Source organism: Chrysochloris asiatica, unplaced genomic scaffold (assembly GCF_000296735.1).
Source record: "Chrysochloris asiatica unplaced genomic scaffold, ChrAsi1.0 scaffold00024, whole genome shotgun sequence".
In the NCBI taxonomy this organism is placed as follows: Eukaryota; Metazoa; Chordata; class Mammalia; order Afrosoricida; family Chrysochloridae; genus Chrysochloris; species Chrysochloris asiatica.
In genome coordinates this window covers 15836194-15854948 of record NW_006408542.1, presented here as the reverse complement: position 1 = coordinate 15854948, position 18755 = coordinate 15836194, and the positions used below count along the sequence as shown (strand labels likewise).

General features: G+C 40.2%; 1 protein-coding gene across 1 annotated transcript in view; it reads right to left on the bottom strand.

The window, feature by feature from the left end:
* The window catches only part of SLC3A1 (solute carrier family 3 (amino acid transporter heavy chain), member 1), a 79303-nt gene that overhangs the window by 19387 nt on the left and 41161 nt on the right, over positions 1-18755 (bottom strand). Inside the window, exons 6-8 of the mRNA XM_006839408.1 lie at positions 16449-16459; positions 14783-14901; positions 11715-11910 (exon numbers count right to left, since the gene is read on the bottom strand). Coding sequence (XP_006839471.1) covers positions 11715-11910; positions 14783-14901; positions 16449-16459 — 326 coding nt within the window. The remainder of the gene's footprint in view (positions 1-11714; positions 11911-14782; positions 14902-16448; positions 16460-18755) is intronic.

Genomic DNA, 18755 nt, shown 5'->3' with positions numbered 1-18755 from the left:
AAGATGGAAGGAATACACAGAGTCACTGTACCAAAAAAGAAATGGTCACTGTTCAACAATTTCAAGAGGTAGCATATGATCAAGAGCCAATGGTACTGAAGGAAGAAGTTCAAGGTGTGCGGAAGCCACTGTCAAAGAACAAGGTTTTTGGAATTAATGGAATACAAATGGAAATCTTTCAACAAACTGATGCAGCACTGGAAGCACTCACTCATCTTTGCCAAGAAATTTCTAAGATAGCTACCTGGTCAAATGATTGGAAGAGATCCATATTTGTGCACATTCCAAAAAGAGGTGACCCAATGGAATGCAAGAATCATCAGAGAGTATCATTAATATCACATGAAAGTAAAATGTTTCTAAACATAATTCAAAAATGACCACAACAGTACACTGAAAGGGAGTTGCCAAAGGTTCAAGCTGAATCAGACTAGGATGTAGAATGAGGTATATCACTGATGACTCAGGTGGATTTTGACAGAAAGCAAAGAATACCAGAAAGATGTTTACCTGTGCTTGAAAAACAATGGATAAAATTATCAAAATAGGAATTCCAGAACACTTAGTTGTGCTTTTGAGGAACCTGTATATAGACCTAAAGGCAATCATTTGAACAGGACAAGGGACAGAAACTGACTGTTCTAAAATCAGCAAAGGTGTGTGCCAGGGATGATCCCTTCACCATAATGATTCAATCTGTATGCTAAACAGATAATCTGAGAAATTGGATTAAATGAACAATAACATGGCATCAGGGTTGCAGGAAGACTCACTAACAACCTGTGATATGCAGATGATACAACCTTGCCTTCTGGAAGTGAAGACCACTTAAAATATTTACTGATGAAGCTCAAAGACCACAGCCTGCAGTATGGGTTGCACCGCAATGTAAAGAAAACAAAAATCCTCACAACTAGGCCAATAAATAGCATCATGATAAATGGAGAAGAGATTGAAGTTGTTGAAGACTTCCTTTTGCTTGGATCCACGATCAATCACTCATTGGAACAGTCATAAAGAAATCAAATGGCGGAGGGAAGGGGTCTTCAAGAAGGACTAGGAGGCACCAGGCTGAGAGCGGTGCTCATATCTGCAGAGCCGCCCCCTGACTGACACCACCATGCACCACCTAGCCCATGCTGCCCCCTTTCTTCACCAAGTGCACTGGGGAGCCAGAGCTAGGCACCTGACTGGCTAACAACCTGCAGCATGGATTCGGATTCCAGAGAACAGAGTGAGAGCGAGTCCATGACCATTGCAACTCCTGGTATTTTTAGTTCAAAGAGTCTTGCTCTTCATGCTCAGAAGACTCTGAACAAAACCATCAGCAAAACTGTGGCCAAAATGTTGATTGACGACACTAGCAGCAAGATCTTTGATGGGCTCTACAAAGTCACCAAAGAGCAACAAGAAGGAAGCTGACAAGATCATGAAAGACTTAAAATAGCAATCAAATTCGGGATCCTCTATCAAATCAACCAGTTCAGCCAGGAGTGGGTTGCTATCATGGAGAAATTCAGGAAGAAGCTGACCAAGACCACTATGACCATTGTCGGCTTCTAAGAGTATACCTTTGGTAGGAATGTGCTCTCCAACCTTCTGCACAATACAAGGACCTGGTGCATGAACTGGTACGGCAACACCTGACACTCAGAATTCACCAGCGCATCAACCACATCTTGAACCACTTTGCCACTGTGGAGTTCCTCTTCATGCTCTATAGCCTTAAGATGATTTGTGGAGAATCAATACGTTGATAGACCAGAAAGTCCTTTGAATTCCTTCCCTCACTCTGGACTTTGCTGCTTTAAAGTTACAGCACCTGCTGTGATCCAGGTGTGAATCAAAACCAGAAGAAACCTTTGTGGAAGATGTCAATGTTGTGTTCTACTCATCCCTCTGATGCTTAACTGAGCTCAGGTGCCTATACCCCCTGAGCTCCCTGACAAGGTCTGTACTTAAAATCCCCTTTATTTGCAAGCTCAAAGGATAATTAGTCAATTCTAAGTAGCAAGGCTGCTCGTCTCATTATAGTGAAGTCAGTTTACCAGCTCATCATATGGAGTGGAAAGGGCCTTGGGCCAGGGGTCTGGACATCTACCAGTTATGACCTTGTCTTGTGGATCCTGAAACCAGAATGCCTGCCCTGCTTACTGCCTCACAAGGCTGTTATGAAGGTCAGATGAGATAATGTACGTTCATGCTTTTGAACATTCTAAATGTCAGAGTGTGTGAGGAATAAACCTGGATCTAGTCTATTAAGCAGCAGCGAAGAAAAGAATACTAGTATCTAATGAGTTGGGTTTACAATCCATCTCTAAATGTGCAGTTTCAAATAAAATAAAAAAGAATCATCCAAAGGAGTGAAAAAGTTGCAAAGATGTGACAAAGAGCCCTGTTTTGTAGGTCTTAAATGTTCGGATTTATGCCTGCAGAGGGAAACTCTTCATGGGGACATCAGGGGTGTGGGGAGAGTTTCCCACCCATAACATAAAGGCTGAAAATCAATGTGCCCCTGTGCAAGAGTGACCACCTTCATCTCAGAGGAAGGGTTTATTCTGGTTGTTGTTGTTATTGTTAAGTGATGTGGAGTCGTTTCTGACCTATAGCAACCTCGTATAGGGTTTCCAAGGAGCAACTGGTGAGCTTGAACCTCCAACCTTGCAGTTCAAACTGACTTTGCAGTCCAGGGCATTAACCCACAGCGCCATACCAGGACTCCAGTTTATTCCAATATGCAAGGGGAAAACCAGGCAGAATGAACCCTATCCTTCTTTCTTGGCCTTTCTTGGTCATCTTGTGCTGTTTTGTCTGGTTCATTAACAAATGGAAACTACCTTTTGAAAAAAAAGATGACGAACTAGGCAGTAACAATATAAAGAGCGTCTACAACTAAGAAATAGAAAACCAAATGAAACAGATGTAGATGGTAGTCCTGGAACCCTGAGCTTCAGATGGAGGGATATCAAAGTGGGGTTGAATGTTTACTAGGAGAGAAAGCTGAACAAACATGGCAAAAACGGGAATAGACCCATGGCCTGTGCTGGGCAACCACACACAGCATGGCCATCTTAATATTTTATGAACAACTTCAGAGACAAGACAGCGTATTGGCCTTGCAGAAACATACTGGTGACTTGTGGAAAACAGCTGCAATGATTTTCTTGTTCCTCACATTCCAAGGTGACCAGAGGCAGGGTCAGACCCCAGCCATGGACACCCTCAGCAAAGTTCCTACTCTCCCTGCAGCTGGAACTACTGGGGAGTGTTGGCAGTTGCAAGTTCCATCAAAAGAGTAGGGAACTATCTGCAGCAACCCCAGCACCTGGATTTAGGTGGGTCCTGCTTGAAATCTGCAGAGCCAGTTCTGGCCAGCCCTAGACAAGCCTTAACTAGGAGAAGCAGCTGAACAGCCACGATGTCGGAGGGCACAGGGGACACATGGACAGAAAGGAAGAGATAGGTGATTTGTGTCAGTCAGCCAGGCACAGTGCAGCGCAGCGCAGCGCAGCCATCTTGAACTTTTGCAGACAGCTGTGAAAGCAAGAGGACAGTCGGTGGTGCCTATTGATGGAGAGGTACAAGATTTTTTCTTATACCACACATTACCCTGGTGATTAGGGGCTTGGTCAGCCCCAACCCTAGTACAGTCTCAGTGAAGTTCCTGCTCTGTGAGTGGCTGGAGACTCATCAAAGTGAGTGGGAAGCTAGCAGCACCAAGCCTTGCACCTAGAATCAGGTATGGCCTGTTCCCCACCTACAGAACTGGTTCTGAGAAGCCGTGGACTAACAAGACCTCTTGTCCTTGGCTGCCCTCTGAGAAGGAAATACCCTGATACCTCAACTGCTTTGGGGTCTGCATGAACTACTATGAGATTGGGTGTCCAGAACAGACAACAACTAGTCCTACAGGAACTCCATCTAAGATGGGAGCATTATTGTTTCATCCCTTGACCACCCACCACATGAGATCCTTGGCTGGCAGGAGATGCCAGAATTTTCTCCTCTGAGGCTGGCACCTATTGTGATTTTTTCCATTTCATTGTTTTTTTTTTGTTGATTCTTTTTTCCTCTTCTTCCTCACTTAACCTCTACTTGCATTTTATCCTTTCTATCTGTCTCCACTTTGATTTTTTTCTTTGTTATTCCTGCTTTTCTTTCCCAACTGCAGCTGCTTCTTTCTTTCTTTCTTTTTTTTCTCCTTTTCCTTTTCTCTTGGTTTTTTTTTTTTTTACTACTCTCTGATCTCTGGATTCCTGGTGTGGCACTGTGGTATAAGCACTGGACCTCAAGGTCAGTTTGTACCACAAAGTCGGCAGTTCAAACTCACCAACTTCTCAGTTTCTGCTTCTCAGAAACCCTATACAACTCAACGGCACTTAACAGCAACAATCAACTGATCTCTTTCCCTTTTACTTATATCTTTCCCTAATTGTGTTTAGTTGTTTTCCTTTATTTTTATTTTTTCTTTTATTTTTTTCTTCCATGGTTTAAAATTTATTTTCCTCTCCCTTTTTCTCTTTTGGGTTTTCGTATTCTTTTTCTAGCTCTTGCCTGCCTTTTTTTCCCTTTACTAGTTTTTCACTGTTGTTGATGTGTTTGTTTTCTTTTTCTCTTGTGTGTATGTTTTCTATTCTTGCCTCAACCAACAAGGGAAAGCAACTGTGCCCTTAGAGCCCAGCCACAACCACACTCTCTACAACCCCACCCACTGGACAAGATCAACAATAATAACAAATATCAGTCAAACCCATCCTGAACTGAGCTGCATAAATGGCGAACAGAAAACATTGCACAAGCTTCCATCCTCTAATCACACCCACCAGGAGGCAGTTAGTGCATGCCTAAAAATGCACCAACACAAAACCATCAATTTAATACAAATGCACCACCACCACAACGTCTCAGAAGCAATAAATCATTTCTATTCACTTGAAGAAACAATACAGTGACCTAAACAAGTGACCAAGAAGCTGAGGTCAAAAACATCTTTGAGGAAAAAAAGGCACTGAAAATACCTGAAAAGGAATTCAAAAGAACGCTATTTAAGCACCTCCAAATGATTGAAAAAAAGGTCAAAGAAAACAGGAAAACATTACAGGAACAAACAAACAAGCTAGATAAAGGATTGGAGATAATACAAAACCTGAAAATAGAAATCCAGAAGATTAATACCAAGATTTCAGAAATGTACAGTACATTGAATGGGCAAAGGAATAGATTTGAATCAGTGGAAACCTGAATTAGTGAGTTTAAAGATAATCTCTCAATACTAGTAAGCTAAAAGGACAATCAGAAATAAGAATGAAAGAATCTGAAGAAAGCCTAAGATTCATGTGGGACATGCAGAGAAATAACATATGGGTGATTGGAATGTCAGAATAGGAAGGAAAAAAGAAAGGCACAAAATAGTAAAAAAGCTATTGGGAAGAAAACTTCCTTAACATCATGAAAGAAGATAACCAACTATTCAAGAAGTTGAATAAACCCCAGATAGGAAAGACCCCAAAAGAAAATCACTAGGACACAATTAAATTCTCCAAAATCAAAGACAAGAAATTTGTAATAACCAGGCAAACTTAAAAATATATATACTAAAGGGAGTCCTTTAGACTGAGAGCCGACAACAGCAGACAACAACTGGTCCTCCTCAGAAACCCTATACAGGGTTGCTATGAGTGGGAAACGATTTGACAGCGCTTAACAACAATAGTCCCTAGTAAAAAAACAAGATCTCAAATCAAAAGCCTGTTTATTTTACCCTAATAAACAGAAAAACAAAAGCAAACTAAACCCAAAACAAAAAGAAGGAAAGTAGCAATAAAAATTGGAGAGAAAATAAATGAAACAGAGAATTTTAAAAGATAGAGTAAACCCCACAAAATCCAAAACTGGTTATTTGAAAAGATCAACAAAACTGACAAACCTTAAGCTATAATGATCATGAAAAAGAAGAGAGAAGATTTAAATCAGTAAGATCAGGAATGAAATGGGACATCACTACTAACTTTACAGAAATAAAAATGATTATGAGAGAAAGACACAAACTGCCAAAATACACTCAAGAAGAAATATTTGCTGAAGAAACCTTTAAGAGGTAAAAAGATAGAATTAGTTATCAAAATGTTGTTGTTGGTAGGGACCATCAAGTCAGTTCTGACCCATAGCAACTCTACGTACAACAAAACAAAGCACTGCCCAGTCCTGTGCTATCCTCACAGTTGTTATGTTTGAGCCTATTGTTGCAGCTTCTGTGTCCATCCATCTTGTTGGGGAACTTCCTCTTTTTCGTTGACCTTTACCAACCATGATGTCCTTCTCCAGGGATTGGTCACTCCTGCCAACATGTCCAAAGTACAAGACACAAGTAAGTCTCACTACTGTGACTTCCAAGGAGCAATCTGGCTGTACTTCTTCCAAAACAGATTTGTTCGTTCTCCTGGAAGAGTATGGTATATTCAATAGTCTTCTCCAAAACCATAACTCAATATATCAGTTCTTCTACAGTCTTCCTTATTCACTGTCCAACTTTCACATACATATGAAGTATTTGAAAATACCACAGCTTACCTTAGTCCTCAAAGTGACATCTTTGCTTTTTAACACTTCAAAGAGGTATTTTGCAGCAAATTTGCCCAGTACAATACATTGTTTGATTTCTTTTTTGCTGCTACATTGCTTGATTGCATTGTGGATCCACGTAAATGAAAACCTTGACAACTTCAATTTTTTCTCCATTTGTCATGTTATTTATTGGTCCAGTTGTGAGGATTTTTTGTTTTCAGAACACTGAAGTGTAATTCATACTGAAGGCTGCAGTCTTTGATCTTCATCAATAAGTCCCCTTCACTTTCAGCAAGCAAGGCTATATCATCTGTATACCAAAGGCTGTTAATGAGTTTTCCTTTAATCCTGATACCAGGTTTTCAAATAGCCCAGCTTCTTGGATTATTTGCTTAGCATAGAGATTGAATAAATTGTTGTTGTTATTGTTAAATGCTGTGGTATCAGTTCCATCTCATAGCAACCCTGTAGAGGGTTTCAGAGAAGGGGATGGTGGGTTTGAACTGGCAGTCCTGTGCTTGACCTATAGCACCACATCAGTGTGGATATCAAAACACATACCACACACACACACACACACATTTAAAAAAAAACAAAAAAACAGCTTCACTGGTAAATTCTATCAAACATTTGAGAATAAACACCAAGTCTTTATAGAGTCATTTTAAAAAAACAGAAGTTGTTGTTGTTAGGGCCACTGAGTCAGTTTCAACTCATATGGACTCTATATAGGGTTTCCGAGGAGTGGCTGGTGGATTTGAACTGCTGACCTTTCAGTTACCTGTCTAGTGCTTATCCTATAGCGCCACATCAGGAGTCCTAAAAATAGAAGGGGCAGGTATAGTCCCAGCTCATTCTATGAGGCTAATATTACTGTTACCAAAACAAGAAAAAAAGACAAGTAAACTACATACCAATATCCTTAAGTTTACAGAAAAAAAAAAAGTTATCAAACAGAAACCAGCACCGTGTGTGTCAAAGATGTGATACCAGCACCAACAGCGATTTGTCCAAGAAATGAAAGGTTGGTTCATCATATAAATATCAATCAGTGTACTATATATAAATAGGATAAAGGACAAAAACCACATGATTATTTCAATAGCTGCAGAAAAGCGTTTGACAAATCCCAATACGTTTTCCTGATGAAAACAATAAACAACCTAGGAATAGAAGGGCATTTCCTCAATGTGATAAGGGTATCTACAAAGACCCTAACCACATACTTAAAAGTGAAAGACCACAGGCTTCCCCCAGGAGCAGTGATACTGCAAGAATGTCTTCTCTTACCACTTCTGTTCAATATTTACCAGCGAGTTTATCCAAGGAAATTAGGCAAGAAAACAAAAGACATCCAAATGGAACAGCAGAGTAAAACCACCAATATTCACAGATGGCACGATCTTTTATGCAAAAATTCTAAGGAATCCACAATAAACTATTGTTAGATGCCACCGAGTAGGTTCCTATCTATAATATTAAAAGAAAAAGTAATTGCTTCAAAGCACAAATCAACCATCAACAACATGAAAAGACAACCCAAAGAATTGGAGAAAAGACTAGTAAATCACATATCCAGATTAAAGAAACTTACAACTCAACAATAAAAATACAAATAACCCAATTTAATCATGAGGGAAGGGTTTTAATAGCTAGTTCCCCAAAGAATACATAGAAATGGCCAGAAAACACAGGAAAATTCATCCAAATTAGAGAAATGCAAATCAAAACACAACGAGATACTGCTTCACATCCATTAGGATGGCTATAATCAAAAAGATGGTCAGTAACAAGGTTGGTGAGGATATGAAAAAACGAGCACCCTCATGCTTTGTGGGTAGAAATGTAAACTGGTAGAGTCACTTTGGGAAACAATTTGGCATTTCCTCAAACAGTTACAGACTTAGAACAGAACTCAGCTATTCCACTCCTTGCTATACATACAAGAGAACTGAAAACAAATAGCCACACAAAAACTTACACATAAATATTCATAGCAGCATTATTCCTAACAGCCAAAAAGTAGAAGCAACCCAAATGCTCATCAACTGATAAACACACAAACAAAATGTGGTACGTTCACTCAATGAAATATGATTTGGTCATAAGGGGAAATGAAGAACTAATACTACAACATGGGTGAAACTTGAAAACATGTAAGTGAAAGTCAAGAGACTTAATGACTCCATTTATACAAAATATACAGAATAGGTGAATCTACAGAGACACAGATTAGGTTAGTGATGCCAGAGGCTAGAGAATGGAAGGAAGGGGTCATGGAGAATGAATGTTAATGCATCTGGGGTTTCTTTTGGGGATGAGGAAAATGTTCCAAAATCTCTATGAACGTGATGGTTACAGAACTGTGTGAATATACAAAAATAACTAATTTGTACACATTAGAAATATGAATTATATCCCAACTAATCTGTTTTTTTGAAATATAGTATATTTTAATGTTTACATTCAGCCAATTAAAGCTTCGAGTTTTAGCTCTTGCTGCTGGTGGTGGTTATGTGCTGTGGAGTTGGTTACAGCTCATGGCTTGTGAGCTTGAACCGCCAATCTTGTGCTTCAAACCGACCTTGTTGTTCAGTGCATTACCGCACAGCGCCACACCAGGAATAGAATTGGTTTCATTATTGTTCACATATTCTGGTTTTTGACAAGGCCGTGTTTTGTCCGTGTTTATTCATTCAGCTCGTGATCAGGACTGAGTAAGAACTGGCAGAATCTGTACAGAGTGGACCACAACCTCCCCATCTTTAAGGGCCCAGTGTAAAGCCATATGTATTTTGTAGGGCAGCAGTCAGGAGAAGAGAGCTGCAGCAGCAGAACATCACTGCCAGCAAACAATCATCTAGCCTTTTCCACAGTCTCCACTAAGCACCAGGGTGAAGATGCACCAAGCTGGGCACTACGTACTGAGAAGCACTGCCCTGCACGAGGCCTATCGGTGTCTAAGTGTGTGGAGCTGTAAGTAAGGAAGTGAAGGACTGCTGTGGGGCATATAAAGGTAGACCAGAGGGCTCATCTGGGGGCTCTAGAAGGTTCCTGCTATGTTATTTCACTGAGAACTACAGGATGACATCAGACTAACAGGCTAACATGATAGATATGCAATGAAATGAAGGATTCAAGGGACATAAGAGTTGTTCAGGAATTTGTTGTTGTTGCTAGCTGCCATCAAATTGGCTCTCAGTCCCTGACAACCCCATGCACAAGACTGGACCATTTTGATCTATAAAATTTTCACTGGCTCATTATCTTCAGAAGTAGATCACAAGGCCTTTTTTCCTGGACAGTCTTAGGCTGGAACCTGTTCAACACAGCCTCACACAAGCCTTCACTGACAGACAGGTGGTGGCGGCATTTGAGGTGCTTGGCAGGGACTCGAACCTGAGTCTCATGTCTACAGGGCAAGAATTTTACCACTGAACCTCGAATTGTCCTCTTCAGGAGTTTGTTTTTTGTTGCTAAGTACCTTCAAGTGGGTTCTGACTCATAACGACCTTGTATAGGGTTACCACCAAGGTCATTTGGTGGGTTTGAACTGCCAATCTTGCAGTTAGTAATACAGTGCGTATCCTAAAGTGCCACATCTAGGCTCCCTTCAAGAGTTTGTTGCTGTTGTTGTTAGGTGCCATCGAGTCAGTTCCAACTCATAGCGACCCTATATAGGGTTTCTAAGGAACTGCCAACCTTGCAGGTCAAACTGACTTTGCATTAACCCACAGCACCACACTCTGGTAGCGTAGTGGTTACGAATCGGGCTGCGAACCTTAAGGTCAGCGGTTCGAAACTACCAGCCGCTCCACGGGAGAAAGATGAGGCTTTCTACTCCCGTAAAGATTTACACCCTCGGAAACCCTGTACAGGGTCGCTATGGGTCGGAACTGACTCAACGGCATTTAACAACAACAACAACAACAACCACACCAGGACTTGAAAAACAAAGGAAGGAGTCCCTCTCAGTAAACCAAACCAAGTTTGATTAACAAACTCGGCTGCTACCCAAAATGTTGAAGGTCACTTATAGGTGCCTTGGAAGAAAGACGGAGCAATCTGTTTATGAAAACTCATTCACTGAAAACCCTCTGGACACACAAAAGATTTCCATAAGTCAGAATAGATAACCCTATGGACACACAAAAGATTTCCGTAAGTCAGAAAAGACTTCATGGCCTCTGGTTTGGTTCATATGAAAGGAAAGGTGTCTGTTTTTTATGTGGGAAAGCGAGGAACTCCCATCTTGTGTAAGCCACTGCTGCGATGAGTCTCTTAAGCAGCGGGACTTGTGTCCAAACTAACATTAATTAGCAAAAATAATATTACTAAGGAGGCCAGTACTAACCCCTTCCTAACCAAAAGATAGAAAAATCAAATCAGGAAAAGGCCACTGACAACATGGACGTTAAAAGGTTGGTTTATAATAAGCACAGGTAGCATTTTCTTATCTTTTATTCTTCGTAGAAGCAACATATTATCAATTTTCAAAAGTGTTAGGCCTTCATCTGTCAACAGAGAAGCTGCATTTAACCTCAATGTGGAAGGGTGCAATAGCATCTTAATAGTTTGAATGTCTTTTGCACTGAGTCCTGCCCCCTTAAAACCATGTTTTGTCACTGTTTAGTGTACACCTGTATGTCTACAGTCTCCACATATAAAATCCCCACATATGAAATCCCCTTTCTTCCCACTGAGATCATTAACTCTGGGATTTGTGGGAAAGAATTATGGTTTAATATTGATTCCCTGTAATGTCTAGTAGCATTCTAAGCATAGACCAGTAGTCATTTGATATTCATTCAAATGAGTGGACAACGGCTCCCCCTAAATGGTAAGAGGAGTTCTGGTGGAGTGCTGTGGGCTAATGCGCTGGGCTGCAAAGTTGGTTTGAACTGCAAAGTTAGAGGTTCTAGCTCACCAGCCACTCCTTGGAAACCCTATACAGGGTTACTATGGGTCAGAACCAACTTGATGGCACTTAACAATAACAATAACAAATGATAAGAATGTGGTGGGAAGCTGGAACATGCCTGGCTCCCTACATAGCCATCAAATGCAAGAGAGTTGAAGGTTATTAGAGATACATATTCATCTCGTTCAACAAGCACACAAGGTACACTGAATTAGGAATAAGAGCTTACCATCCAGTTAGGCCATTTTCCTTCCGGCATGTTTTCCATCCAGGACATGATAGCCTTATTCAGTACACTGTTTCCAGGAGTGTTGAGCAAGGCGAGGTAATTGTTGAAGGGAAAATCGGCTTCTTGGATAAAAGGCAACCCGTAGTACATCATGGTCCTGTCAATGTTCTCCCCACTGGTTTCAGTTCCCATGAACCTGTAAGAGTTGTCAGTGCCTGATGTCTTTGGGGCCTGAAAAAGCACTCCGTAGCTGTTTATATCTGGTTTATAAGATATGGGGCTGAACACACACTAGGAACCATATCAACTGCGAGTGCACTAGAAAGTAAGCAAGTTAGATGACCGAGAAATGTCACAATGCATTTATTCTTAGTGAATAAATATAGATTAACCCAATACAGGAATCCTGGTGTGACGCTGTGGGCTAATGTGTCAGACTGCAAAGTCGTTTGAACTACAAGGTTGGTGGTTCAAGCTCACCAGCTGCTCCTTGGAAACCCTATACAGGGTCGCTATGGGTTGGAATTGACTCAATGGCACTTAACAACAACAAGCCCAATACAAGGTCAAATGGCTTCGAGATAAGAAGCACTTTTGGATCTCAAGTCAATATTGTTTCTTTCTAAACCTGATTACCACTCCATGAAGGCTTTCATCAGCAATTCCTGTCACTCCACTTGGAATTTACAATATATGTCTGCATGTAAGGTTTTGAGTAGTTTCACTGCAAAAGTGTGCTCTTCTAAAGTTTCATCATATTATTGGGGTGCAATCTCAATTACTGAAACTCACATACTCTGGGGAAGACACACGTGACTGAAGCGGCCCTGTGGATACTGGCTTCAGTTGTTTGAGGCAGCATGTTCTTGTTTGTTGTTCTCTGCTGTCAAGGTGGTTCTGACTCATAGCGACCCTGTATAGAGTGTCTGAGAATAAGCTGGTGGGTTTGAACTATTGACCTTGAGGTTACTAGATCAGTGTTTATCCTACAGTGCAAAGGATAAGCACAGTCTTGGGAACACAATTGTCTCTATGCAAATCCCATCTCTGCAATGACTACTTGTCTGATCACGACCTGCATGCTCAGAGCCTCAGATTCCTCATCTGTAAAATGAGGAGAGCAATGGAGTATCAACTTTAAAGGCGGGAAGAATTTAACTCTTTTTTTTTTTTTTTTGATTGATTCTGTCGGGTGATCTATATAAACATAAACCAAATTCTGTTGCCACTGAGTCAACTTTGACTCATGGAAACACCATCCATTGCAGAGTAGAAGAGGGTTTTCAGGCTGTGGCATTTCAGAAGGATCACTAGGTCTGTCTTCTTCTTTGAGCATTTTACTGGGATTTGAATGAAAGTTTATAAAACACATTACTGTCACATTAAACAGTTCATACACAATTTACTTCATGACATTAGTTGTAATCCCCCTTCATGTACCAGCCCTTTTCCCACTTCCCCCTGGGTTCCTCACTTCCATTCCTTCCCCTCTCCTGTCCCTTCCTGCTCTCTGAGCTTTGCTCTGCAGGAAATGCTGCCCTGTGGTCTTGCATGGTTGATTGCTCTAACGAGCATGTTCCTTGTGGTTTCATGGTTCACCCTATGGGTCTGTCTATTGCTTGTCTGAAAGGTGGGCTCCAAGGGTAGGTCTCCAGGTCTTTCTCCTGAGTCACTTCTGGGTAGATTTAAACCATCAACCTTTTGGTTAATAGACAACTATTTAACCATTTGTGCCTCCCAGCAACTCAAATGTAAACACATTGTTGTTATTGTTAAGTCAGTTCTGACTCTAGAAACACTGTATACGGTTCCCAAGGAGCGGTTGGTGGGTTTGAATTGCCAACCTTGTGGTTAGCACTCCAGTGCTTATCCTACAGAGCCACACCAGGACATACTGTTGTTAGGTTCCGTTGAGTAGATTCCAACTCATAGTGACCCTGTATAGGGTTTCTGAAGAGCAGCTGGTAGGTTTGACCTGTCAACCTTGAAGTTAACAGTCCAATGCTTATCCTACAGCACCACACCAGTACTCCTGTAAACACTGTTGTTAAGTGCTGTTGAGTCCGTGCCAACTCATAGTAATTATTAAACTTATTGAGTATTATGTGCCATCCATGTTTAAAGAGTTTTATTACATTATCTCATTTAATTTCAAAACCACCTTCTAGGAGTATTCCTTTGGCCATTTGATTAATGAGGAAGCTGAGACTTAATGGTAACTAACCAGCTAGAGTGTAAGGTGGCCAGGCCACTCTGGCCCATCTGATTCCGAAATCTGCTCCTGATCATTGCACTTCACTGACAGTTTAGCTGCAACACTTAGGCTCATAGTGTACAAGGACACCACAGGTCAAATAATAATGATTACAATAATAATCATTCATGGCTAACATTTAGCTAATAAGTTCTCTTTTAAAAGAATTGTTTTCACAGCCCCCTAAAGTAAAACTACGTTATCAGGTTTCCAAGACTGTAAATCTCTAAGGGGGGGCAGAGTACCTCATCTTTACTGCTGAGTTCCAACCACCAACATTTCTATTAGCAGCCCACTGCTTAACCTCATGTGCCGCCAGGGCTCCTGACCAAAGCTATGCTGCTGCTACATGCAATTGAGTGGGTTCTGACTCATAGTGTAGGGTTTCTGGGACTGTAAATCTTTACAGGAGTGAGCAGAAAGCCTCATCCTTCTCCCTCAGAGCAGCTTGTAGGTTGGAACTGCTGACCTTGGGGTTAGTAATCCAACGTGTAATCCACATGCTACCAGGGCTCCTTTATTTTAGCTATCGGAAACGACACTTATGCAGGCTTATGAAATTATAACTTTAGCTTCATGAGTACTACACGTTGTGGTGGCACAACAGTTAAGTTCTCAGTTGCTAACCTAAAGGTGGGCAGCTCAAAATCCACTCAGCAACTCTGTGGGGAAAAGAATTGGCAATTTGCTTCCGTGAAGATTGCAGCCAAGTTGTAACTGACTGGACAACATAGAGCAACAGCAACCTTGTAAAAGGGATAACTGCAGATCACACACAGCACCTGTGAAGACTAAGTGTGCGCCCTGTGCTTACCTGTACCTCCCAGCCTCCCTGCTGTATTGGTTCATAGTTTGCCGGAAGCTCCGAAGAATGTCATGCATCCCCACCTGAGTGGTGGTGAAGTCATGGTACAGCTCTGAGTAGTGTGTGTCCTTTAAAAGCAGAGGAGCACAGTTAGCATCTTTCACATGCACAATGCTCACAGGGGACTTTCCGTGAACAGACAATGCCTCCTTAAAAAGTCTCAGTCTCAGACACACATGCTCAAAGATGGTCAGGCTACTCCAATGCTCAAGGGGCATTGTAAATGGAGAAGAACATGTGCCATTATTATTATTAGTATTTCATTTGATGCTTAAAGTCTTCACTTCATATATCTATTAAATAATATTTCTCTAACTTAATGGCTACTTCCCCATTTTGGCAAATTAAAATTTCCCATTTAAACATTGATTATAAATGGACTAAGCAAAAATCTTTCTGAAGGTTTAATTAACATCATCAATCCAATCTATTGGATTGTCCTAAAACCTGCAGATTCATTTGAAGAAAAAACAAAAGTTATCTTAATGGCTAAAACTCTCATTATTATACTTATACTTAATCTGGTTATAAAAATATTAAACGATGCATTTGAATTGATTTCTTTATGACTTCTATCTTTTATTCTTACTGCTATTCTTACACTTTCGCAAAGTTTCACTTATTTTATCGGGGCAGCATTTCTATGTCTTACTGGGGTTATAGTAATCTTCTAGAACCCAAGGCAAAAGCTTTTATCTTTTCCAAACCAAGGATATAAATTCCAAATTGGGACAAGAATGGACTGGACCGTTCACACCTGAGTTGTCATCTGAACCTGGGTTTCCTTTACATAAGTGAACTTCCCTAGTTACATTAGTGATTTTTTTTTTTTGGTAAACCAGGGGTTTTCCCTAATATTGATGTGACTAGCTAACATTAGTGATTATACTATCTTTTAAAAATATTTAATCAGTATATAAATTATTTCTTTAAGTTCTTCTTGAGTAGTACACAAAACCCAGTGTTCTGATCATTCAGCATGACAGGAAATTCAAACATGCCTTATGTTACCTCACCGTAATTCACAAGGTTAGTATAAGATTTCTTCCCTAAACTCTTCTCTATGGGACAACAGATTCATTGATCACTTGTCATTCCTCTCACTTTTCCTTAGTCTGGAAATATGTACGAAATAATTGGCTTAATCACAACCTTTAGTTCATGATATGGCCTCGTCACTGACACATACACAATAAACTTTATTTAGTTAACTGACCAGTTTCAATGAAGTTACAAGTACCCATGAATCTACTACCAAGGACAAAGGCTAGAAGCTTGTTAATATACGATTTGTTGTTGTTGTTAGGTGCCATCAAGTTGATACCGACTCAGAGCAACCTTATGTGCAATAGAATGAAACACTGCCTGGTCCTGTGCCAACCTCACAGTTGCTGTTATGCTTGAGCCCATTGCTATTCCCACTGTGCCAATCCATATCATGGGGCTTCCTCTTTTTCTCTGACCCTCCACTTCACCAAGATTGATGTCCTTCTTCAGGGACTGGTCCCTCTTGAAAATAAGTCCAAAGTATGAGAAACAAAGTCTGGTCATCATGGATTCTAAGGAGCATTCTGACTGTACTTCTTCCAACACAGATTCGGTTTGTTCTTTTGGCAGTCTGTGGTACTTTTATTATTCTCCTCCTACACCATAACTCAAATGCATCAATTCTTCTACGGTCTTCTTTATTTACTGTTTATCATTCACATGCAAATGAGGTTATTGAAAACACCATGGTTTGGGTCAAGTGCACATTAGTCCTCAACTGACATCTTTGCTCTTCAACACTTTAAGGAGATCTTGTGCAGCAGATGCATTATGTTGTTTGATTTCTTGATGGCTGCTTCCATGAGTGTTGATAGTTGATCTGAGCAAAATGAAGTCCTTGACAACTTCAATCTTTTCTCATTTTTTGGGATTTTATTTATTGGTCCAGTGGTGAGGATTTTTGTTTTCTTTACATGGAGGGTCAACCGATACAGAAAGCTGTGGTCTTTGGTCTTGATCAGTATTTAAAGTCCTCTTCACTTTCAGCAAGCAAGGTTGTATCAACTGCTTATCATAGGTTGTTAATGAGACTTCCTCAAATCCTGATGCCACATTCTTCTTCACATAATCCAGGTTCTTGAATTATTTGCTCAGCATACAAATTGAATAAGCATGCTGAAACAATACAACTCTGACACATGCCTTTTCTAATTTTAAACTATTCTATGTCCTTTTGTTCTGTTCGAACAAATGCCTCTTGGTCTATGAACATGTTCCTTGTGGGTATGGTTAAGTGTTCTGGAATAATCATTATCTGCAATATTGTCTTTAGCTTGTCATAGTCCACACAATCAAAAGACTTTACATAGTCAATAAAACACAGGTAACATATTTCTAGTATGCTCTGCTTTTAGTCAAGATCCATATGATGTCAGCAATGATGTCACTAGTTCCACATCCTCATCTGTATCTGGCTTGAACCTCTGGCAGTTCTCTGTCAATGTACTGTTGCAGCCGTTTTTGAATAATCTTTAGCAATATTTTACTTGCATGTGGTATTAATGATATTCTCTGATGAATGCTGCATTCCATTGGGTCACCTCTCTTTGGAATGGGCACACATACAGATCTCTTCCAATCAGTTGGCCAGATAACTGTCTTCTAAATGTTTTGATATAGATGAGTAAGTAGTGCCTCCAGTGCTGCATTAGTTTGTTGAAAGATTTTCATTTGTATTCCATCAATTCCTGTAGTCTTGTTGGTTTGCCAATGCCTTCAGTGGTCCCTTTGACTTCTTCCTTCAGTATCATTTGTTCATGATCATATGCTACCTTTTGAAATGGTTACCATCAACCATTTCTTTCTATGTATTCTTTCCATCTTCTTTTGATACTTTCTGCATCGTTCAATATTTTGTCCATAGAATCATTCAATATTGCAAGTTGAGGTTGAATTTTTTCTTCAGTTCCCTCAGCTTGAGAAATGATAAGCATGTCCTTCCCTTTCGATTTTCTAACTCCTGGTCTTTGCACATTTCATTATTGTATTTGACTTTGTCTTCTCAAGCTGACCTTTGAAATTTTCTATTCAACTCTTTTGTCTCTTCATTTCTTCTATTTGCTTTGGACAGCAAGTTTCAGAGTACCTTCTGACATCCATTTTGGTCTTTGTCTTCTTTCTTATCTTCCTAATGACCCTTTGCTTTCTTCCTGTATGATGTTAACGTCACCCCAAAGCTCTTCTGGTCTTCAGTCATTAGTGTTTAATGCATCAAATCTGTTCTTGAGATGATCTCTGAATTCAAGTAGAATATATTCAAGCTCATATTTTTGGCTCTGGTGGACTTGTTTTCATTTTTTCAGCTTCAGTTTGAACTTGCATATGAGCAAATTATGGTCTGTTCCACAATCTGCCCCTGTCCTTATTTTGGTTGATGATGGAACTTTTGCATCATCTCTTTCCACAGATATAGTGAATTTGATTTCTGTGTACTCCATCTAGTGAGGTCCATGTGTAGTCTTATCTTGTTTTAAAAAGGTACTTGCAATGAAGTCATTGGTCTTGCAAAATTCTATCATGAGATCTCCCACATTGTTTCTATCATCAAAGCCATATTTTCCAACTATTGATCCTTCCTCTTTGTTTCCAACTTTTGCATTCCAATCACCAGTAATTATCAAAACATCTTGTTTGTTTGTTTGATCAATTTCAGACAGAAGAAGTTGGTTGTTGTTGTTATGTGCTGTCCAGATGGTTTCTCCTCACAGCATCCCTGTATGGATTTCCGAGGAGCAACTGGTGGGTTCAAACTGCCAACAATTTTGTGGTTGTCAGTTCAGTGCTGATCCTAAAGTGCCATACAACTTCATCATCACTGGCTTTTGTGATTGGTGCATAAATTTGAATAATAGTGGTATTAACTGGTCTTCCTTGT